At 30.6% G+C, this 22,588-nt stretch overlaps 1 protein-coding gene across 1 annotated transcript; it reads left to right on the top strand.

Annotated features, from left to right (window-relative positions):
* The first annotated feature begins 7,124 nt into the window (after positions 1-7,124).
* LOC131651767 (phosphoenolpyruvate carboxykinase (ATP) 1-like) lies at positions 7,125-13,461 on the top strand. Its single transcript, XM_058921458.1, has 12 exons — positions 7,125-7,284; positions 7,488-7,736; positions 8,927-9,099; positions 9,198-9,351; positions 9,605-9,689; positions 10,545-10,645; positions 10,885-11,183; positions 11,375-11,548; positions 11,656-11,721; positions 12,338-12,516; positions 12,688-13,026; positions 13,120-13,461. Exons 2-12 carry the CDS (start codon positions 7,492-7,494, stop codon positions 13,264-13,266), a joined length of 1,962 nt encoding a protein of 653 aa, XP_058777441.1. The 5' UTR covers positions 7,125-7,284; positions 7,488-7,491; the 3' UTR covers positions 13,267-13,461.
* The last annotated feature ends 9,127 nt before the right edge of the window (positions 13,462-22,588 follow it).

Below are 22,588 nucleotides of genomic sequence, written 5' to 3' on the forward strand. Positions count from 1 at the left end.
ATAGTGAAAAACATGAATAGTTAATTGTACGGCCAAACCTAGGTACTAGAGAGAACCAAACGGTCTACAGCCTAACTAGGTCAAATACATAACCCACCCTAATACAATTGACCCAAAACTAAATAAAAACTAATGTTGCAACTTCAAACATAATTCTGAAAATATGCGCTCCGAATCTGACTTTGAATCCAACACGAAAGTTGTAGATCTTTCTCTTAGATTTCCAACGATTATTAGAACGCATCAATCTGATTCTCGGAGCTCCAGTTATGATCGTTTTAGTGCAAACTGCTAAAGCTGAAAAATAAGTACGAAAATCAAATAACAATAAAAATAAACTCAAATATAAAAATATAATAAAATAGAAAAATAAACAAACCAAACTATAGAAATGCCTAAGTACAAACATAAAGGAACGTGCATCAAAATGCACTGATCAGGACTATAATGAAACCTTCTCACCAATTGCAATGCTCAAATCTGTTCGTACTGGTTATCGTTGCATATCATGAGTATGAAATATGGCAGATGTTTATCTAAGACGGTCTATTTTAGAGTTTGTTTTGCAAAAATTTTTTTTTTCGGTTTTCTTAATAATTAAAAAATAAGAATCTAGAGAATGATTCATGCAAGTGAGTTACCCGTACAAGTTTGATTTGGATTATAACAAGAATTCTATTTGTAGAAAACAATAGAAATCAGTAGTAATGTCCACTTTTGAATGTGCATTACCATGTTCAATGTATCTCTTGTAAAAGTACAGTTATTTAAAAGATAAGTTTTTCTCAATTGACTCTGATACACTTGCCGCCTCAGAATCAGTTGTTTAAATTTCTAATTTTGACATCAATTATACCTTTTCAGCATATAATTGATGTCTAAATGTCTCTACTTTCATAGAGAACAAATACTTTAAAAACTAAAATGTTAAAACAAACAAATATTCTCGTTGGTTCGTTGTTATAAAAAAAAACTTGCATGCGGTCTGTCAATATGACAATCTTTGTCTTTTAGATTCCAAATAACCTACTCAGACATGTTTGTGAATAAAAAAATAAACATCACATAACATCATAATAATAATAATGATAATAATATGATTAAGAATTAGAACTTGAAAAGGCAGTGAAACATGTTAATAACGCTTGCTTTAAAGAGACTTCAAGAGTGCAAAAACTTGCAGAAAATAAAAAATGTAGAAAAGCAAACTAAATAATATGTTATATGTAAATGATGGAATTGTGTCACAAACTTAAGGTTTACAAGAGTATTTATAGGCCTAAATTAATAATGATGAGCTTAAATTCGTATAAATATGCCATAATGGTAAGAAAACTGCTGAAAATAACGAGAATTGAAGAGCCAACAGAAAACAGCAGATACAAAATGGAATCTGAAGCTGGTGTTGGCCCTATTGCACCTAATAATGTTGGCTACTCGGGAAGGTAGTAATGTTGGCTACGACTAGTAATGATGGCTATAGGAAGACCGTCGCACCCTTGACTTTTATGTATAGGGGCTTCCAATACAACCAAAAATGGTAACTAATTTGAGCATCGTAATCTTTGTAAGTACATCCCCTCCACTGTCAAACAAAGCTAGAAGGTCACTCTAAAGTTTGTAAGCAAATCCATCATCACCAACAAGCCCTTGAAGAAACATACCTGCTATTTTTTTTATATAGTAAATGAGTCATTTTGGTTGGTTTAACAAAAATAAAAAGCAACAATGCTCATTTAATTTTTTAAAGGTATTATAAGAGTCTCACATCAAATAATATATTATATATAGCCTAAACATATGTTTATAAGTTGGATAAATCCTCATCTTACAAGCAAATTTCATAAGATTCAATCACAATTTTAAGATTGTATTAGAGTCGAGTTCAAGATTCATTGAGTCACATGCTATCATTTTCTGCTATCAGGCTACCCATATTAATATATATATGCTCCCGATGTCTAGTCTAGGGCGTACTGTGTATTAAATAATCTTACATTGAACATTATATGACATGATTATATATTTATAAGTGAAGTCAATCCTCACCTTACAAGTTGATTTTATAAGGTTGAGTTAAATCCAACCACAATTGTAAGATGGTATTGTAGTATGGTTCAAGATTCATTGGACCACCTACTATGAAGTTTCCACTATCGGACCACTAATTATTTATATCCAAGCACTAGCTCTAATAGTGTTGGAGGGTAATGGAGTGTGTTAAGAGTCTTACATCAAACAATATATGGCTTGAACATATGTTCATAAGAGAGAGGGGAATCCTTACCTTATTAGTCGATTTTGTAAGAAAGAGTTAGTCATAACCCAAATTTTAAGATGGTAACAGACCCTAGTTCAGGATTTCTTGATCCAGCTACTATCATATTACCACTACCCTATTACCTACCATTTATATAAACACACCACAGTGTTGGCGTGAGGATATGTGTTGGAGTTCTACATCAAACAATATGTGATCTCAATATATTTTTATAATTGGGGGTAATCATTATCTTATAAGTTGGTTTATAAGGTTGAATAATCACAACCACAATTCTAAGATAGTATCATGGCCAAATTCAAGATATTTTGGGCTACCTGCTATAAGATTTTTGTTAGTGAACCTTCGACCATTTATATCCACAATTTAGATGTATGGTCCTCAGTGTGAGGGATTGTGTTAAAGAGTTCTACCTCAAACATTATATGACATGAACATATATTTATAAGTCGAAATAATCCTCACATTACAAGTCGTTTTGTAAGGTTGAGTTAGGTTCAACCACAATTCTAAGGTTATGTTTAACTTGCTATTATATATTTTTTAAATATCCTCTTAAAATATAGAATGTGTGTAAGTCTAATTAATTAAATGATATTCTATTTTGCAATTAGGGGTGACGATGAGTAGGGTTTGAACAGTGTGTTATAATATTCATCCTCATACATGTATTTTGTTAAAATTCTCGTACCAAAGCCTATACTTGCATATGCACCAATCTTTTTACCCATGTATATTAAAAAATTCAAAAAATTAATTGATGAATTATAAAATAAACAAATATTTATATTAATGCATATTAATTTAATAATAATAATGTTTTTTTGGATTAAATATATTTTTGATCCTTATAAATATCTCAATATTTATTTATTCTCTATTAAAAAAATGACATATTTTAGTCCCTACAGAAATTTTATGCATACAGTTTTATTCTCTGTTATTTTCTAAAATTTTGAAACTATATAATTACACTTTAATTTTTAAATTTTTTAATAAATTTTTTTCATACAAATCAAATTTTTAGTTCCTTTTTTCTCGAGGAACTTTTTAAAATGTTCTAAACATGTCTGCAAAATAATCATTCAAAAATACACATTAGTTTAACAATAAGGACGAAAACTAAATGTATAATAATTTTATAGGGACCAAAACATGTCATTTATTTTTATAAGGACCAAAAATAAAATTTAATATTTTATAGAGACCAAAAACATTTTTTACCCTATACCTTTTCAAAATTAATAGACATATTTTTATCCAATAATTTAAAATAAAATATATAAGTATACATAGAATTTAATTGATATACACTAACGGTGTAAAACAATTTTACACTGTCAGTTAATCATAACTAACATATTTTATAATTAATTGACTTTTGCTTTAATCACATTCAAAGTATTACATAAAAATATGGTTGTGATGCATTTATTATATATATATATATATATATATATATATATATATATATATATATATATATATATATATATATATATATATATATATATATATATATATATATATATATATATATAATGTTAATGTATATGTACTAATAATATCTAGTTATTATTTTTGGGAGAATAAGTCCATATTCCATTTACTTATAAATTAATTAAAAAACATAACTTATATATGTTATGCATACAGTGTATATGTTAAAACTAATGTAAACATAACTTTTTTCTTTGTAGATTTTCCTATTCAATTAGTAACAACCCCGTGCATACGTATGGATTCTGGTTTGGTACGCGTATTTGCTTAAATATTATTTATTGAAATTCTGGTATAGCAGAACTCAGATGTCTCATAGGATGTCGAGACATCTGGTCTGTTATCAACAACATATGCAAGAAAAGGACAGTTAAAGTAGTTGCTGAAAAGTAAAGTGCACACAAAATTGTTAGCCCAGTTCAGTGATAAAAACACCTACTCTTGCGGCATATCAAGTCAGAAATGAAGTTCACTATCAGTAGTATTAATTCAAAGCTAAATTCTCCTGTTTACAACCCTTCACTTAATCCCTATCTAATGACCCTTCTACCAAGATCCCCTCTAGATATGGAATATTTTCATCCCACTTCCAATCACCTCAGTGATGTTGTATAGATTTCCAGTCCCAGGAGCTTTACCAACGGCCTAATTTCCACAATCTTGTATCCACATAAAAGACACACTCCCATGACGAGGAGACACACTCCTATGTCGGGCAGGAAGCCGCACTTCCCTCCATACTCAGCTTTGACTCTAGACTAATAACACATACTTGGAGTTGCTTAAAAATTTTCTCCAAGAATAATATTCAACTCATTACCTAAAGGATTTTGAGTGAGAACACGATGACCATCCCATAAATCGGGTGGTTCATTGACAACGGTAACCCTTATAATTTTACAAATTGGCCGACCTTTAACCTAGGTTACGATGCTTCTATTTATAACCTATTATCCAACTGGATTTGGGCTTCTAATCACAGCAAATATGCTATTACAAATCTCCAAAAGATTCTCCTACAAAATAGGTCTTCAATCAAATCTTCCTAATTAATCTCCAAAATTAGAAAGTCTTCATTCAAACATATTCTGATTTGATTCTTCCAGATTCTTCCTTGCGCCACATATGATTGCATAATATTGATTAGTAATATTATGCAGCTGTCAATTACTTAAGTCTGAAGTAAATGAAAGATAATCTCTGGCGCGATGTCGAATGGAACATGTTTCGACATCTTCTTTGACATGCTTCTTCTAGATGTTGAAACACTTCAACACAGCATGTTCTTCTGTCAGGTAGATCTTCAACCTGTTTTCTCTTACAAGTATAATTCCTACTCAACTAATTACTGCTATATTAGTTTTAACAAACATAATGCCAATTCAAATAATAGAGAAACAACATTTATGTTTAGGTATCGTTTACAAAAATATTTGAATTAATTGTAAATTTTTGTTTATAAAAATATTTAGATCAATAATAGTTTTTTTCCTGTATACCTTTTTTTAATAAAAGTTTTTTGGATTATAAATATCAGTTTTCGTAAATAAAAATATTTAGATCAATAATAGATTTTTTCCCGTTTACAAATATTATTTTTGTTTATGTATCATTTACAAAAATATTTGAATCAATAGAATTTGATACTAATAGAATTTGACTATAAATAATAGTAGTATCTTACAATTGAATAAGTAATACACTTTTTTCCATAGATATATATCTTTCTCCTATTTACATTGATAACATATATTTGTGAAATGACATCAATAGCAAATAATTTTTCTAATATTTAATTGTGCAAATATTATTTTAATTGTATATATTTCATTAATGACATATATTAATATAATAATATTTTGAATCATATAAATTAAAATTAACGATAAATGACACACATTTTTGCACTTTATCCAATAACACACATTTTCAAATATATTTTTAAATTCATTTTAATTGAAATAATTTTTTAAAAAACTAAAATTATTATTATTTTCTTAAAAAATATTGTATTTTAAAATAAAAATTATTTCAAGTTATATTTCTACGTTATTAATATTCAATTACTAAGGTTAATTTTTAAAAATTAAATATTATTTTAAATGTAAATTAACAACCATTTAAAATGATCATAATTTTTTTACTAAAATATAGTTTATTAGAATATTTTGATTAATAATTTATTAAAAATAATAATAATAAAATTATGAAAAGTGAAAAATGAATTGAAAAGTGAATTAAAATAAATAAATAAAAAAACATTTTTTCTCCAAAATTATTAATTTAAATTAAACTACTAAAATAACATTTTTGTTATTTTCAAAACAACAATTTTTATTATATTATAGATTTACATCCATGCTACATAACCATTAAAAATTCAAAGTTGGAATTAAAACATCAAAAAATTAAAATCCACTAAAATAAGTCCTAACAAAAGAAACTTTTTTTTAAATGAAATTAAAAATTGAAAAATAAAAAATAAAAAGTTAAAAGTGAAAAATAAATTGAAAAGTGAATTAAAAAGTGAAAATTGAAAAGCAAATTGGAAATAATAAATAAAAAAACATTTTTTACTCATAAATTATTAATTTAAATTATATTAATAAAATAATATTTTTGTTATTTTTAAAACAACAACTTTTATTATATTATAGATTTACCTTCATGCCACGTAACCATTAAAAATTCAAAGTTGGAACTAAAACATCAAAATTTAAAGTCCACTAAAATAAGTCCAAACAAAAAAAAAACTTTCTTTTAAATGAAATAAAATCTAAGGTGAAATGCATCCATGAAGATTAATTGTATACTGCTGTTTATGGTTTCACATATCTCTATTTATCATTTAAAAATAAATAAAGTAATTTTATAGGAAAATTATAAAATTTCAAAGAAAAATTCAAAGCACATCAATTTTTAAAGAAAAGTTCAAAGTATTTCATTTTTTAAAACTAAAAACTTGTAATTCTATGTATTTGAAGAATATTAATTATACGTTTTAGATAAGCATAAAAGTGATTCATAGTTATTGACAGGTTTCCAAGTGTCAATAATATTAAAAAAAAGAATAAATTGTTTTAATATGGTAACATGAGTTTTTTTTCAAAATAAATATATATACTAGTATGACAATGTATAGTGACATGGGAATGAGTGTATTCTACGTAGGAGGATAAGCGAAACACAGGATTGCTTTCCTTATTTTCCGATTAATGAGTTGGGTGTTAACCGATGATGACGAGATAGAATTTAACCATGGTTATCTTTAACCTAACCATGGTTAGTTAATTAACTCTGGTTAGGCAGAGGCTATTACTACACCCTATATAAAAGGACACCACATTACATCAAATTTCCATCACCAATTCGTTTTTTCCATTAAACCGTTACACCAACGTTGCACCACTTCTTATAATCGTTTTTTTAACCATTTCCTTCATTTCTCCCTAGCTTTTTCATTTACATTTCCTCATCACCACCAACCTAGCTACAAATTTCTGGTTTGTAAAATTCTTTATTAACATTACTATCATCTATCTAATATCATATACACCAAATACACAGACACCAGACACAACACCCACCCACCCAGTGTCATGTACGCCGACATCAGATATAACACTGACACGATAATTGGGTCATTATACTACATGCATGGCTAACGATTCGTTGATTGATTATATATTTTATTTTATTTTTGCAGAAAGATGGCTGAAAACGGGAATGGAAACGTTGCAGCAGAAAACGGGCTTGCGAAGATTCAGACGCAGAAAGCTCTGAACGGAATTTGTCACGATGATAGCGGTCCGACGGTGAAAGCGAAAACCATTGATGAACTTCATTCATTGCAGACGAAGAAATCTGCACCAACTACACCTAATACGGGGAATACATCTCCGTTTGCTTCGCTCTCTGATCAAGAACGCCAACAATTGCAACTTCAATCAATTAGGTACTAAGTTTCTCACATTATTATTTTATTGCTTAATCAATAATCATATTCATATCCATAAAAAGTGGCTAACATTTCGTCATGGAAAAGAATGGTAAAGCGGTCAAGTAATAAAGAGTTTATTAAATTTTGCAACTAAATTCGCTTATTTATTTGACTTTAATAAAAGTATCAAAGATCTTTTTTACACGTTGCAACCATATGAAATAAAAAAGTTACACGTAAATTTATTTTGTAAAAATATCTTAAAAGGTGAGTATTTGTAATAAAAGACTTTATACACCTTTCATTTATAATAAATTGTTTTACGTGAGATTTTGGGCAGTTTGTTTGAGTTTTTTTAAAAATGATTTTTATATTGTTTTAAATAAATAATAATTATAATCTTTTTTCATAAAAACTTTAAATAAAATTTAGTTTAAATATTAAAATATTATTTTAAATATTTCTTCTTTTTATTTAAATTTTGTTGGATATCAAAATATTTAAAACTCACTTTATGCTAAAGTTATTTCAAATAAATGTTTATAAAAATCACTTTGGAAACATCACTGAAAAAGTTATAATTTTGACTATGCTTCAATGCACAACTTTAATAAAAATCAATTTTTAGAAAGATATAATATTATTATTTGACTAAATATATTAATTTATGTGAGATTTTAATGCATATGTTTAATGAAAATACATTTTTAATAATCTAATATTATAATTGATTGAACATATCTTTGGTATTTGTTAATATATGTAAAACAGATTTTGTTATTTTGTGTTGTTCTTGATTAAATTTTATTTTTCTTAGAAATTAAGTTATAATTTATAATAATTTGTAACTCTAAATATAAATTTTATTTTTAACTCATTTTTTCATAATATTAATTTTTACAAAAATCAATTAATTCTTGGTCAATTTTTGTCAGCATAAACCAAACATGCACCGAGAGTCCCAAAAGTATTTTTGTAAGAAATGAGATAAGTCAATATAAGAAGAACGGAAAATCCGTGCGTGCATGATAAAGTAAATTCGAGCAAAATGAGGATTTGTGGGGTCATTTTATATTTAGTACATGCACGTTATATGTGAAGAAAAAAATAAGTTGGATCTGACGGTGCCAAATTTTCTGATTCTGTATAATAAATAAATTGTGATTTATATATAACTTTTTTTATTTGTTTTTGTTGAAATATAGTGCATCCCTTGCGTCACTGACAAGAGAAACTGGACCAAAGGTGGTGAAGGGGGATCCAGCTAAGAGCCAGAGCCAGAAGGTTGATCATGTGCACCATGTTACTCCTCCAACCATTGCTGTTAGTGACAGTGCTTTGAAATTTACTCATGTTCTCTACAATCTCTCTCCAGCTGGTACTTTTTTCAAACCATCTTCCTATGTTGTTGGTTGAGATGAAATGATTCATGTGAATTTGTTTAATTGTTTTTTGTTTTGTTTGGATTTGGTGCAGAACTGTATGAGCAGGCTATCAAGTATGAGAAAGGTTCGTTTGTTACTTCCGATGGAGCATTGGCAACACTTTCTGGTGCTAAGACAGGTCGCTCTCCTAGAGACAAGCGTGTTGTTAAGGATGATGTTACTGAAAGTGAACTTTGGTGGGGAAAGTAAGTACTATCCTTAAATACTCACAAGTATTACTAATAATACCTCTGGATACACGTGACTGCAGAGACTAATCTCTCCGTCCAGAGAGGACCACAATAAGCGGCAATTAATACTGCTGCGTGTCTGTTTTGAAACCAGGACCTCTGGTTAAGCTGACATAGATTTATTATCATCTCTTCCAAGACGTCTTATAGTAATATTACGATTTTATTTGATGCTATAATAATATTGTGGAAATAATTTAATTTGTAGGGGCTCTCCTAACATTGAGATGGACGCGGAGACTTTTATGGTGAACAGAGAAAGAGCTGTTGATTACTTGAATTCTTTGGACAAGGTGATTAAATTGCTTTTTTTATTTTTTTATTTCATGGATATTAAAGATAGTGATGTTGACATGGTGCCTATGTTGTCATTTTGTCCAAGTGGGTTTTTGCCTGAAACAGGACACTATCATCAATTCATGACATGTCATTTGGTTGAAAATAGATTGTGTTTTGTTTTTTAGTATGGATATGGAGAAATTTTTGTCACCTTTTTGCATATCTTCTAAGTGATAATAGAAGATATGTGTCCATTCCATTCGTTATGCAAATCATTACTCAGCCTCAGAATTCATGCACAGAGAATAAGTATATATGCTTTTCCTTTCACAGTATAGAGCACCATACCAATATGGTGTGCTAAGGCCTATCCTTTTATGCGTTGTTAATTACCTCCGTTCAAAAAGCATCTTCCTGTTTTTTTTCTTCCATATTAACCCTTCTATTGAAAAGGAGACTCTAGTAATTAAAATTCAGAGTTTCGTTGAAAGGTATTAAAATTCGAATTTGGGATTATCGTGATTCTTTTGTCTCATTTGATTAACAATACACTGCGATTTTATTCCTTACAACACCTTGTTATTTTTTAATTGAAGACTAGGTAGTTTAGTTCCTTTTTATAATTAGGCAGTTAGGGGTGACTATAAGCTGAGTTCGATTAATTAAGTTTTGGATAAAGATAAATTTATATAATTATTTGGGGTTGGATGAGATTTTTTTATTAATATCATCTTGGTTTTGGTCAAACATTGTTTTGAACATATATAAACATAAAAATGAAAGTGATATATGTGAATGTGTGAATGCATGAATATCTTACTAATAAGAGTGAATAAATAATAACAATATTTTTGTCTAATTGATTGCAGGTGTTTGTGAATGACCAATTCTTGAACTGGGATCCAGAGAACAGAATCAAAGTCAGAATTGTCTCAGCGAGAGCATACCATTCATTGTTCATGCACAACATGTAAGTGAAAATTTTGTTCATGCACAAAATTGCCAACACTATGTTGTTTGGTTTCTCTTTTGTTCCGTCGAGCCAAAAACGGTAGGTATATAAGCTCCGCGACCAGATAAGTACCCTATATTGTTGAAAGCCTTATATATAATCTATATTATCTTAACAAAATGGTATTTAAAAGTGTCACTATAATAATGGGAGACATCCAAACTATGAAAACAAGTCGATAACTGGGTTGGTTACAGGTGTATCCGACCCAGTCCTGAAGAGCTGGAGAATTTTGGTACTCCGGACTTCACTATATACAATGCGGGAAAGTTTCCATGTAACCGTTTCACTCACTACATGACATCTTCCACTAGCATTGATCTTAATCTTGCTAGAAGGGAAATGGTTATCCTCGGCACACAATACGCCGGGGAAATGAAGAAAGGTCTTTTCAGTGTCATGCATTATCTCATGCCTAAGCGCCAAATTCTCTCCTTACACTCTGGTTGCAATATGGGCAAAGATGGTGATGTTGCACTCTTCTTTGGACTCTCAGGTATAGTAATCAATGTGGTTGGTTAGGTTACCTCTTCCAACCAGCCATACGGCCCCACGATACGTTCCCTTCCTTGTCCTATACTCCACTAGATATCTATATACTTAGCCATGGAAATTAGTTTTGGCTTTTGTTCTCATTTTCTTATAATTCTAATGGATTTTTTTATTCATTTTGTTGGAAAAAAACAGGTACTGGAAAGACTACTCTTTCTACCGATCATAATAGGTATTTGATCGGAGATGATGAGCATTGCTGGAGTCAAAATGGTGTCTCCAACATTGAAGGTGGCTGTTATGCTAAATGCATTGATCTCTCCAGGGAGAAAGAGCCTGATATCTGGAACGCAATTAGGTTTGGTACAGGTATGTCGCGGTACAAAAATATTTAATAAAAGCTTATATGTAACTGTCTAAATATTTTAAAGTGTTTAAAATATATTTTTGATTTTTTTTCTTTTCGCATTTATCAGTGCTGGAAAACGTGGTGTTTGATGAGCATACTAGAGAAGTTGATTACTCTGACAAATCAGTTACAGGTAAACAATGATTTTTTAATATCAAGTTGAGTATTTGGATTCTCTTAATTCTTTTGTTTATGGTTGACTTGACTTCATCAATTTTGGCTTTGTAATGACTAAGATTGTTGCATTTAAAATTATTTATTCATAGCTGACAAAATGAAGACTAAGCTGTGACTTTGTCTTGCCAATTATAACAGTTGACTTCGTACATCCTTACAACATGTACTTCATATAACAGTTGACTTCGTACATCCTTACAACATGTACTTCATATGTAACAAGTAATCTATATGTTATTCTGAAATGTCACTTTTTATTAAAATATAAACCTCCTGTTATACAGCACAAGGGATAAGGACTGTATTAAATAAACACACATACGTTTAAATTGACAGTTAAACAAATGATTCAAACATCTACTTGCCAGCTGCTGAATTTTTTATTCAATTTGTAAAGTTGTAAATTGTAGTCATCTATTACAACAAGTCTTTTATAGTACCGACACTTCTGATTGAATGCATAGTCGATTGTCACGATACAAACACATGTGATTACGTTCAAATTCATGTTGCCGTGTCAAATCTGTGTCAAATCTCTTCTGATAGTTATGTGTGGTAATTTTTTATTGCAGAAAATACTCGTGCGGCCTATCCTATTGAGTATATTCCAAATGCAAAGCTACCATGTGTTGGACCTCATCCAAAGAATGTTATTCTTTTGGCATGTGATGCATTTGGTGTGCTACCACCTGTGAGTAAACTAAACCTGGCGCAGACCATGTATCATTTCATCAGTGGATATACCGCCCTGGTAATATTTCATTCTATCTAATTTCTTCATACATAATATTTCATCCTATAATACCGAGTTTTGAAATCTAGACTGTCTGATCTTGATCCAACTACTACTGAAGTAGTGACGATGTGAAACGTTATTTCAATTGTATAACTGTAACCATTTTTTGAATAATAAAAAATGCAGGTGGCTGGAACTGAGGATGGCATAAAGGAGCCACAAGCAACATTTTCAGCCTGTTTTGGTGCAGCATTTATAATGTTACACCCTACAAAATATGCTGCAATGCTTGCTGAAAAAATGGAGAGTCATGGTGCTACAGGGTGGCTTGTTAACACTGGTTGGTCTGGTGGCAGCTATGGTACCGGAAACCGTATCAAGCTAAGTTATACTAGAAAAATAATTGATGCTATTCACAATGGAAGCCTCCTGGAGGCAGAGTACAAGAAGAGTAAGATTTTTGGCCTTGAGACCCCAACATCTGTAGAGGGTGTCCCTTCAGACATTCTCGATCCAGTGAATGCGGTAAGTTATTCTTCTATACTCGATCTATACACGATACACTATTAATAAAACACTTCGAAAATAATCTCAAACAATGTTGTTAATGGATTGCAGTGGAGTGACAAAGATGCCTACAATGAGACATTGTTGAAGTTGGCTGGATTGTTCAGGAAGAATTTTGAGACATTCACCAACTACACAATTGGAAAGGGTGGTGACAACCTCACAGAAGAGATTCTTGCAGCTGGACCAATCTTTTGAAGCAATATCTTGTGTTGTTAGGATGTTAGAAATGGAATAAATGTGGCATTATAATAATTATATTGGTTGGGTCAGGCTCATATGTATTGTTCTTGTATTGGTGTAATGCATTTGTCTAATGTGTGAGTCTACATTATTGTATCCTTATACTATGTTGTAAGAAAAATGCCATCTCAGTGATATTCTTTCTCCTAATTTCCTGTTATCAACAATTTGCTACTTCAAATGGCATCATGACCACTAATTATTTTGCAATTTTAAATAGAGCTTCTTTTTCCCCTCAAGTATTTCAAAAATCATCGTGAGAAACAAGTGTATTTTACATTCATTTAGATTAATATATTTAAAGAGAAATGAATGGAGGTTAAAAGTTATGAAGGACACACGCAAAGAAGCATCTCCGTCCCGTTTAGATCCACCAAGCAAAAATTCTCAAAAAAAGGGACGGAGTGGAGTGGGCTTTGTTGAGGGTGCAGGCATTAAAACTTTGCTCTGGCCTGCAAAAGAATGTGTGCGGTGCGGGGCAGATTTGCAAACATTGCATCCTTGCCTTTGCTCTGGCCTGCAAAAGAATGTGTGCGGTGCGGGGCAGATTTGCAAACATTGCATCCTTAAAATCTAAAATTATAAAATTTTCATGTTAATGTTCGTGTCTGCAAATGTATGAAAAAATAGAGCGGAACGAGGCGGATATATTAGAGAGTGAACCTAAAATTTTGACCGAATCTGTTTTGCCAGACAAACACAAATACTTTATAAAAGAAAAACATTATATTTTTTATTATCTGGATTAGTAAAAATCCAAAGAAAAATGCACATAGAGTAAGACGCCAATATCAATAATAATTTAAAAAATAATAAATCAATCTCAATAATAAATTAAATATAGTCATAAATTCATAATCATTGTAGTTAACACATTTTTTCATAGTAGTTAACTCTTTTTAAATAGGGTGGCATAACTGTAAGAATCAAGAAAAATTATGGACTACTATAGCAGCAAAAATCATGAAGAAGAATGGAGAAAAGGTATGTGTATTAGGAAACTTTAATGACATCAGGTCTGAAGATGAAAGAATAGGAGCAATGGAAGATTTCTATGAATTCATTTTAGAATTAGATTTAATAGACTTGTCTCTTCATGTTAGAAAATTCATGTGGTCAAGACTTAGTGGAACTATAATGAGTCGGTTAGATAGATTCATGTGGTCAAAGGATTCTTGACAAGGGATATAATGAGTCGGTTAGATAGATTCATGTGGTCAATGGATTCTTGACAAGGGATTGTTAGATCATTGTCCTATTTTTCTTTGCGATTTAGTATAAAATTGGGGACCGAAGCTTTTTCGTATGCTAAATTGCTCGAGGATTTTGAGGGGTACCATAATTTTGTTAAAAGTCATTGGCTATTTTAAAGTTAACATGTGGGGTATGTATGTTTTGAAGGAGAAGTTGAAGATGATTAAGCTCAAGTTAGAAGTATGGCTCAAGTCATATACTCAAAATTTGGAAGGAAAAAATCAAAAATGCAAAATAAGAGCTCAATACTCTTGATATTAAAGGTGAATTGGTGTGTTTATCAACATTGGAGATAAATCGTAGACGATAAGTTGCTGCAAAATTACATAAGCTCGTGAATCTAAATTGTAGTATCCAACATCAAAGGTCGCAAATTCGGTGGTTAAAAGAAGGTGATTCAAATTCCAAATCTTTTCATGGGTGCATTAATAGGAGAAGGAAAGATAAAAAAATTTGATGATAGAAGTCAATGGAAGAACGTTGAAGGATGCACATGAGATTAAAAAAGAGGTTGAAGAAATCTTTCTGAAACTCTTTAATGGAAGGGGTACGAGACATATTCCCTCCAACATTGAGTTTAAGAAGTTGGAAGAAGTTGATAGAGAGAGCTTAGTTCAAGAGTTTCTTAAAGATGGAGTATGTAGAACTGTTTGGGATTGCGATAGCTCAAAAATTTTAGGCCCGGATGGAGTGAATTTCTGATTTGTCAAAGAGTTTTTGGGAGATCATAAAAGTCAATTTCATGAGAGTAATTTAAAAATTTCACACCAATGGTTAGATGGTGAAAGATCTAAGCTGCAAATTCTTGGTAGTGATTCCTAAGAAAATGAGTTTCTCGAAGATCACAGAATATCAGCCAATATCGTTTGTGGGGTATATTCATAAGGTTTTATCCAAGGTATTGACAAATAGGATGAAAAATTTAATCGATTCACTCATTTCGGAAACATAATCGGAGTTTATTGTAGGTAGGCAGATTCTAGATGGGGTGTTGGTGACAAACGAAATAGTAGAGGAGGCCAGGAAAAAGAATAAATAAATGGTTTTATTTCTAAAAAGCTTATGATTCACTATATTAGAACTTTCTTACTTTCGTGATGGAAAATATGTGATTCCATGAGAAGTGCTATAGGTGGATCCTAGAATGTCTAAGATTCACGCCTGTATCAATTTTAGTTAATGGAAGTTTCACTAAGGAGTACTTTTAGATGGGTCGGGGTCTAAGACAAGGATATCCTTTATCTCCTTTCTTTTTCTTAATAGTAGCAGAAGGGTTTAGTGTTATGATGAAGAAAGCCTCTGAGAGGGGAAAGTTGGTGGGGTACAGATTTGAGGCTGGATATAAACGCTTCTCCCATATCCAGTATGCAGACGACACAATGATTATAAGTGAGAAGAGTTGGACAAACATTCAGACAATAAAAGCAATTTTGTTACTCTTCGAATCGATGTCATGATTGAAGGTAAATTCTTACAAAAGCTCGATTGTTGGTATTAATGTTTCTCAGTCCTGGATAGTCGAGGCAACAAATGTTCTTTGTTGTAAAGTTGGTTAGTTGCCGCTTAGCTATCTTGGACTTCCAATTGGAGGAACTTCAGATATGAAAGAAACTTATAACCTAGTGATAGAGACGCTGAAATCAAGATTGAATAGGTGGAAAAGTAAAAAAATTATCCATCGGTGGTCGAGTGGTAATATTAAAATCTATCTTCTATGCAATTCTGTTTTTTTCCCTCTCCTTCTCAAAGACTCCAGCAGGTATAATTTCTAAATTAGAATCTATATTTAAACAATTTTTATGGGGGGTGTGGTTGAGAGAAAAATTAACTGGGTCAAATAGGAGAAGGAGTGCAGACCAATAGAAGGAGGGGCTTCGGAATTAGAAATCTAAGGATGTTCAACGTTGCATTATTAGGAAAATGAGAGTGGAGTGGAGAGAAAGGGTATTTGGTTCGAAGCATTTACTAATAAATACGGGATAAATTTAGAGGTACAAAACTTAGTGCTGGTAGGTATTTCAAATTAGTGGAAGGATATTTGTAATTTAGATGTAGTAGAGATTGACACTTTAAATGAGTACTCGGTGAAAGGGGTGTTTAAGAGTTAGATTTTGAACGGCCAATCGGCAACAAACCATTCATGGTAAAAGGTTTGGAATAGGGTGATCCCATTAAAAGTATCATGTATGATATGGAGATTGTTGAGTAATAGAATTCCCATGAAAGAAAACCTTGCAAAAGGAGGACTGTTATCGCTGGGCCAATTGGGGTATGCTGGTGAGTATGGGAGCGAGGAGTCAGTTTCTAACATATTTTTTTAGTGTCAGGTTTTTGCAAGTATTTGGAGCTATATTTGTAAATGGATCAGTGTCATTAAAACTCTCCATAATGTAGGCTGGCAGCACATGGAACAATTTGAAAGTTTGATATGTAAAGATAGAATGACATGTAAAAAGTTAGGGGTTATTTGGACTGCATGAGTCTAGGGCATTTAGAAACACGAAAATAATAAAGTTTTTTTAAATGAGGAAATCCAAATCAAAAAATGTAGAGGAGGCTAAAATGTCGACAAGGAAGTGGCTCAAATTCAAGTCAAATTTAATATATGAAGATATAACTATGTGTTATATGAATCCCAAGGCGTGCATTAGAATTTCTTTGGATTGATCAAGAGGTAGTCGGCGGCAGGCTCCGTTTCGAGCAGGGGTATATGTTAACCCACATTTTATGAGTTAATACAATCTCTACTCTTTTCGGGTAAGGGTATACAATTTTAATTGATTTAAGGCTTATAATTTGAAGTTCTTTTACACAAATACCAGGTGGTGAACCAGATGTCACGACACTGATATCAAATCAATCATAACGACAAGAACAATTATGCAAGTAAGGTAAACAACTGAAAGCAAGTAACACAGATAATTGTTAACTCAGTTCAGTGCAACATCACCTACTTTGAAGGCATCCAAGCCAGGGAGAAAATCCACTGAAATAGTTTTAATTTGAAGCCTGAGTAAACAACCTCTGGTTTACAATCTTCTCACCTAATCATTACCCGTGCTATTTCTATCCAAGAAACTCTTAGATATGAGACCCCTCTCATTTCCCTTCAAACACACGACATAGATAACAACTTCAATCAAATAATATAAGACACACTTCCAGTGACTCACAATCCACTCTTGCTTAAAAATTTATGAGTGATTGACAATTACAACTCAAACTCAGTCCAACTCTAATATCAAGGTGATTTGAGAACGGCTCACAATAAATAATGAACAAATAAAACCCTAACAGAATTGCATGGGCTTCAGGCTAAACAACCAAACACACAACAGATCCAAAACAGACTATTGCATAATTTTCGGAACAGAATCAGATGTTTTGAAATCTATTCTCTGCACAATTTTCTGCATAATTCTAGGAACATAATCAAAATCATATCTTCTGCACATAATTAGGAAGATAATGTTTCCTTAAATGTTTTGACATCCCATCTTCAGGGAACCAAATCTCCATACATGCATCTTGGTTAGCAGTAAAAGCAAAACAAATCTTATGGGAATCTAAAAAAAAATTATCGTGAAAATAACACTACATCACGCCACAATGTTGTACAAGCTTGTCAAAACATCTGGTCCAACATCTTGCTGAAAAACGTATTTTAATAAAATGAAGCCAACAAACCAAAACCTAACAATCTCCCCCCTTGGCAAATTTTTGCTAAAACTACCTTTGCATAAAGTATCTAACATTACCTCAAAAGAAAATTGAAATGCACCAGTTCATATCAGAGGCATACGCAGCAGAAAGGGATAAATTCCAACCTCACAGAGCACAACATCAGAGAGAAATAAGCTCTCACAAATCACAGTCAGGTTGTCAAGACATCAGGTATGATATCAAGCACACAATGCTCCCCCTAAACAGTATATCAGAAACAAATATGACCCCCCCTTAAGGGTAAATAAGGCATATCATGAAATCTACCAAACAACCTCCAAACTACCCCCCCCCCCCCTTTTAGCCATAATTTTGACAAAAACAACCATGAAATCATCTGGAGCAACAAAACAACAGTATTAGAATGTATGGAACCATATGCTACAAATCAAATGCACACTTGGTGCACAAAAATCTAGGGTGTATCCCACAAATGAAAAGAGATACAAAAGCAACTAAAGCTTTACACTCATATCAATCTATGCAGATATCCTTCAGCTCAACAATGATTCTTTTCCTTGAAGTTGAGTTGGCAACTTCCTTTCCAGATGTCACAACAATGTCCAGGACATGTGTTCTTGCAAACTACCCAAACTCTTAGTAATTGTAGAGGTATGATTGGTGGAAACCTAATTTGTAGACCCAATCATGTGAAGCACAACATACTTCACACTCAACTCGTTAGCAAACAATTTACCGTTCTTTGGTTATTCTTTGACCTGTTTAGCCATGATTTCCTTACAAACAATATTATCAATATCATCTTTTTCACCATTAACAAATTCACCTTTAGACACAACCTCTTAGAAGTTATTATCATACACAACATCTTGAAATTTTTAAGGGGACTCAACAGAAATAGACTCATAGTCTACCTTATTTTTTGGAGCATTAATCTGCTGAGATGATTTCAAGTAAAAATAGCTCAATGACATCATGCCCTAAAAGCTCAAATTAACGGTTTCCAAAATACTAATGTATAACGCTCTCATGTTTTCCAGTAAAGATGTTATCAACAACTACCACATTATAACCTTTTGCAATCAAAATATCCATTAGGATGGACTCAACAAAACTATCTCATTCGATCACCATGATTTGAATACTTTTTTTCTTAATCCCTAAAGTAACTTTCCTGAACGGATGAGCCACTACAACACATTACTGGTACGACATGGTTTTGGATTTGATCTCATCGGTAACCATGGACCTTGATACTATCAAAGAAATGTTTTTGGTTTTACCTAAAATTGATAGTAGTCGCATGAATTTGGTAGAATGGATGACCATCGAAAAAAATCCTTGCTTCCCTTTTGAAAACATGAAGTCAAATTGTCTTGAGTGAAATCGAGTAGATGTAGTCGAAACCATAGGTTGTGGTGAATCACATGGTTTTGGTGGAATCCTGAATTTGATATCACCATCAAAACTTGTGTTTGAAGTTAGAATCTGACCTGCAACCTAAACCTGAAAGTGTGACTTTAGAATAAGCTAATGATGCCCAAAAGTCACTAATAGGATTTGTTGCTTTTTTGGATTTGACGAAGGATTTAGAACCATTTCAAAATATTATTGATTCCATAAATGTTTTTGTGAAAATAGAGTTCGAAAATTCTGAATATGGTTCCCCTGCTTCATTTAACTCATGCACAACATCTCTAAATTAATGTTTAAAATACCAACGGATAGTAGTTGTAAAGGCGTCTCATTCCAACAAATTTGCTTGTTGGTATTAAAAAAACAAGTCCTGAACATCTAGTCATACATTGTTTATTTCTGCTAGATCAACACTTCTTTGATCAACATTAATTAATGATGCAGATGGCGTGCCCTAATGTCTTTTACTGGACTTCAAGTAAATTCTTCTCAGTTAGAATTTAGAGGGTCAAACCATCAAATAAGTGAATTTATCAACCTTAAATCAGACCTTTATTGAGTCACACATAGTCTTGAGGAGAAAAGAAATTATTTCCATCCACAACCATGTCTCTCAGCGAGCTCCTAAAAAGCGTGTATATTCATGATTCAACCAAACCACTTCTTGTTGTTTAAATCAATCATGCCCTTGATAGGTGAACAACTTACACCTAGACAATCCTATTTCACTAGGGGTGTACATGGGCCAGTTTGGATTGGGTTTGACCAAACCCAAGACTCAACCCATATTGGACACTCCGGTTTGGGTGATGTAAATTAACCACCCGTTACATCAATGTGTCGGTTTGGGCAAACCCAATAATTTTTGAGTTGGGTTAGGTAGTGGGTTGTCCAAATAGTTTCTTTGCTTATTAACATTAAAGGACTAAATGATGAATCATCAATTATTTTTTCATAAAAGTTACTCAAAAATTGTATCTTCTTAAAAAAAAAAAATTAGATAATCTATTTTTCCTATCTTATATCATTATATAATAATAAATTATAGGGTTAATACCTATTTTCCCCCTGCCATATAGGCGACATTTGAAAAACCCCCCTGCAAAAAAAAAAGTTGCAATAATTCCCCTAACATTTGAAGATTCTCTCATTTTAAACCTTCGTCAGATCCAGTCATCCAAAATGCTTACGTGGCATGTATTTTTTTTATTTTTTTAATTATTTCTAATGACGTGGATGCCCAGGTGGCTTTTTATTTTATTTATTTATTTATTTTAATGACACATGTATTTTATTTTGTTTTTATTTTTTGTTAATATAGGTTGTTAAAATGGTAAATATAAAAGCTTAAAAAGATGGTCTCAATGGGACTTGAACCCAAGACCCATTGCTTACACAAAATCAGTATAACCACTAGGCTGCACGTTTTTGGTTGATTTATTGGTGCCTTTTGTAATACTTATTAGACACTGAACCAGTTAGTCATTATAAACTAAAAATATTTTTATTTAGTTCAGTTAGTTATAAACTAAAATAATTATATTTAATTATATTAATTAATTTATAAACTAAATCATTAATTATATTAATTATCACTAAATCATTATAAATTAAATCATTATAAACTAAATTAACTTGTTTTAATTTAAATAGGTTTTACTAGTTTTAATTTAACTACATTAATTAAAATAGTTTTAAATTAATTAATATATATTAATATAATTTATTTAGTTTATTTTTAATTTATTTAAATAGCTACAATATTTTTTAAATTACATTATTTTATATAAATAGTATCTATATAAATAATTTATTTAATTTTAAAATAATTTTAATATTCTTAACATTAAATTTTTACAGTATATTGATGTTAAATTATTAATTATTATATAAAACATAAAAATATTTTTATTTTGTTCAGTTAGTATAAACTAAAATAATTATATTAAATATCGTTTATATTTTTAAATACTAATATTTAAATTACTATTTAAAAATTATGTACTTATAAAGTAATATATTAGTTAATAGTTAATATTTAAATTAATAATTATTAGTTAATAGTTAACGTTATTAATTAATATTAGTTAAATTATAAAATAGTAATTAATATTTTTTTAGATACAAAATCTTAATTGATCATTATAAAATAGTAATTAATATTTATTTTACCAAATAAATATAATTATAGTTAAATATAATTATTTTAGTTTATACTAACTGAACCAAATAAAAATATTTTTAGTTTATAATGATTTAGTTTACAAAAATGTTTTTTTTAATATTTATTATTTGATTTTAATATTTACAACAATATTTTTTTTAATTATAGTTTTAAATTGTATTCGTTTAAATATGTATATAAATGATTAAAACGTATTAAATTAAATAAAATATATTTAAATATTAAATAAAAACATGCGTTGTAAATTAAATAAAATATAAATAATTAAAAAATAAAGTAATAGTAAAAAGATAATTGAAATCAAGTAATAAAATTTAATACAAGTAATCAAATGGTATCACATATTATAAAAGTTATTCCAAGCACGAATATTACAAATGGTATCATGTGGCCTAGTGGTTTCAGCCATTGTGTTGGGAAACTAATGTTGTGGGTTCAACTTCCACCCAAGACAAACCAAGAGAAATTTTTGGATGCTTTCTAATCTAAACTAAAAATTTATATAATAAAAAATGCTTACTTGGCAATAAAAATAATAAATAAATAATATAAAAAAGCCACATGGGCTATCCAGTCAACGAAAAAAATAAAAAAATAAAAAAAATACAAGCCACGTCAGCTTTTTAGCTGACTGGATGGGATGAAGGTAAAAAATGAGAGAATCTTCAAATGTTAGGGGAATTCTTGCAACTTTTTTTTTTGCAGGGGGGTTTTTCAAATGTCGCCTATATGGCAGGG

Source organism: Vicia villosa, linkage group LG2 (genome assembly GCF_029867415.1).
Source record: "Vicia villosa cultivar HV-30 ecotype Madison, WI linkage group LG2, Vvil1.0, whole genome shotgun sequence".
Classification (NCBI taxonomy): domain Eukaryota; kingdom Viridiplantae; phylum Streptophyta; class Magnoliopsida; order Fabales; family Fabaceae; genus Vicia; species Vicia villosa.

Excerpts from the sequence above, each read along its gene's own strand:
- LOC131651767 (XM_058921458.1), top strand. The coding sequence starts at position 7,492 with ATGGCTGAAAACGGGAATGGAAACGTTGCAGCAGAAAACGGGCTTGCG. Across the intron at positions 9,100-9,197 it reads CTACAATCTCTCTCCAGCTG|AACTGTATGAGCAGGCTATC; the intron begins GTACTTTTTTCA and ends GATTTGGTGCAG. Across the intron at positions 12,517-12,687 it reads TCAGTGGATATACCGCCCTG|GTGGCTGGAACTGAGGATGG; the intron begins GTAATATTTCAT and ends TAAAAAATGCAG.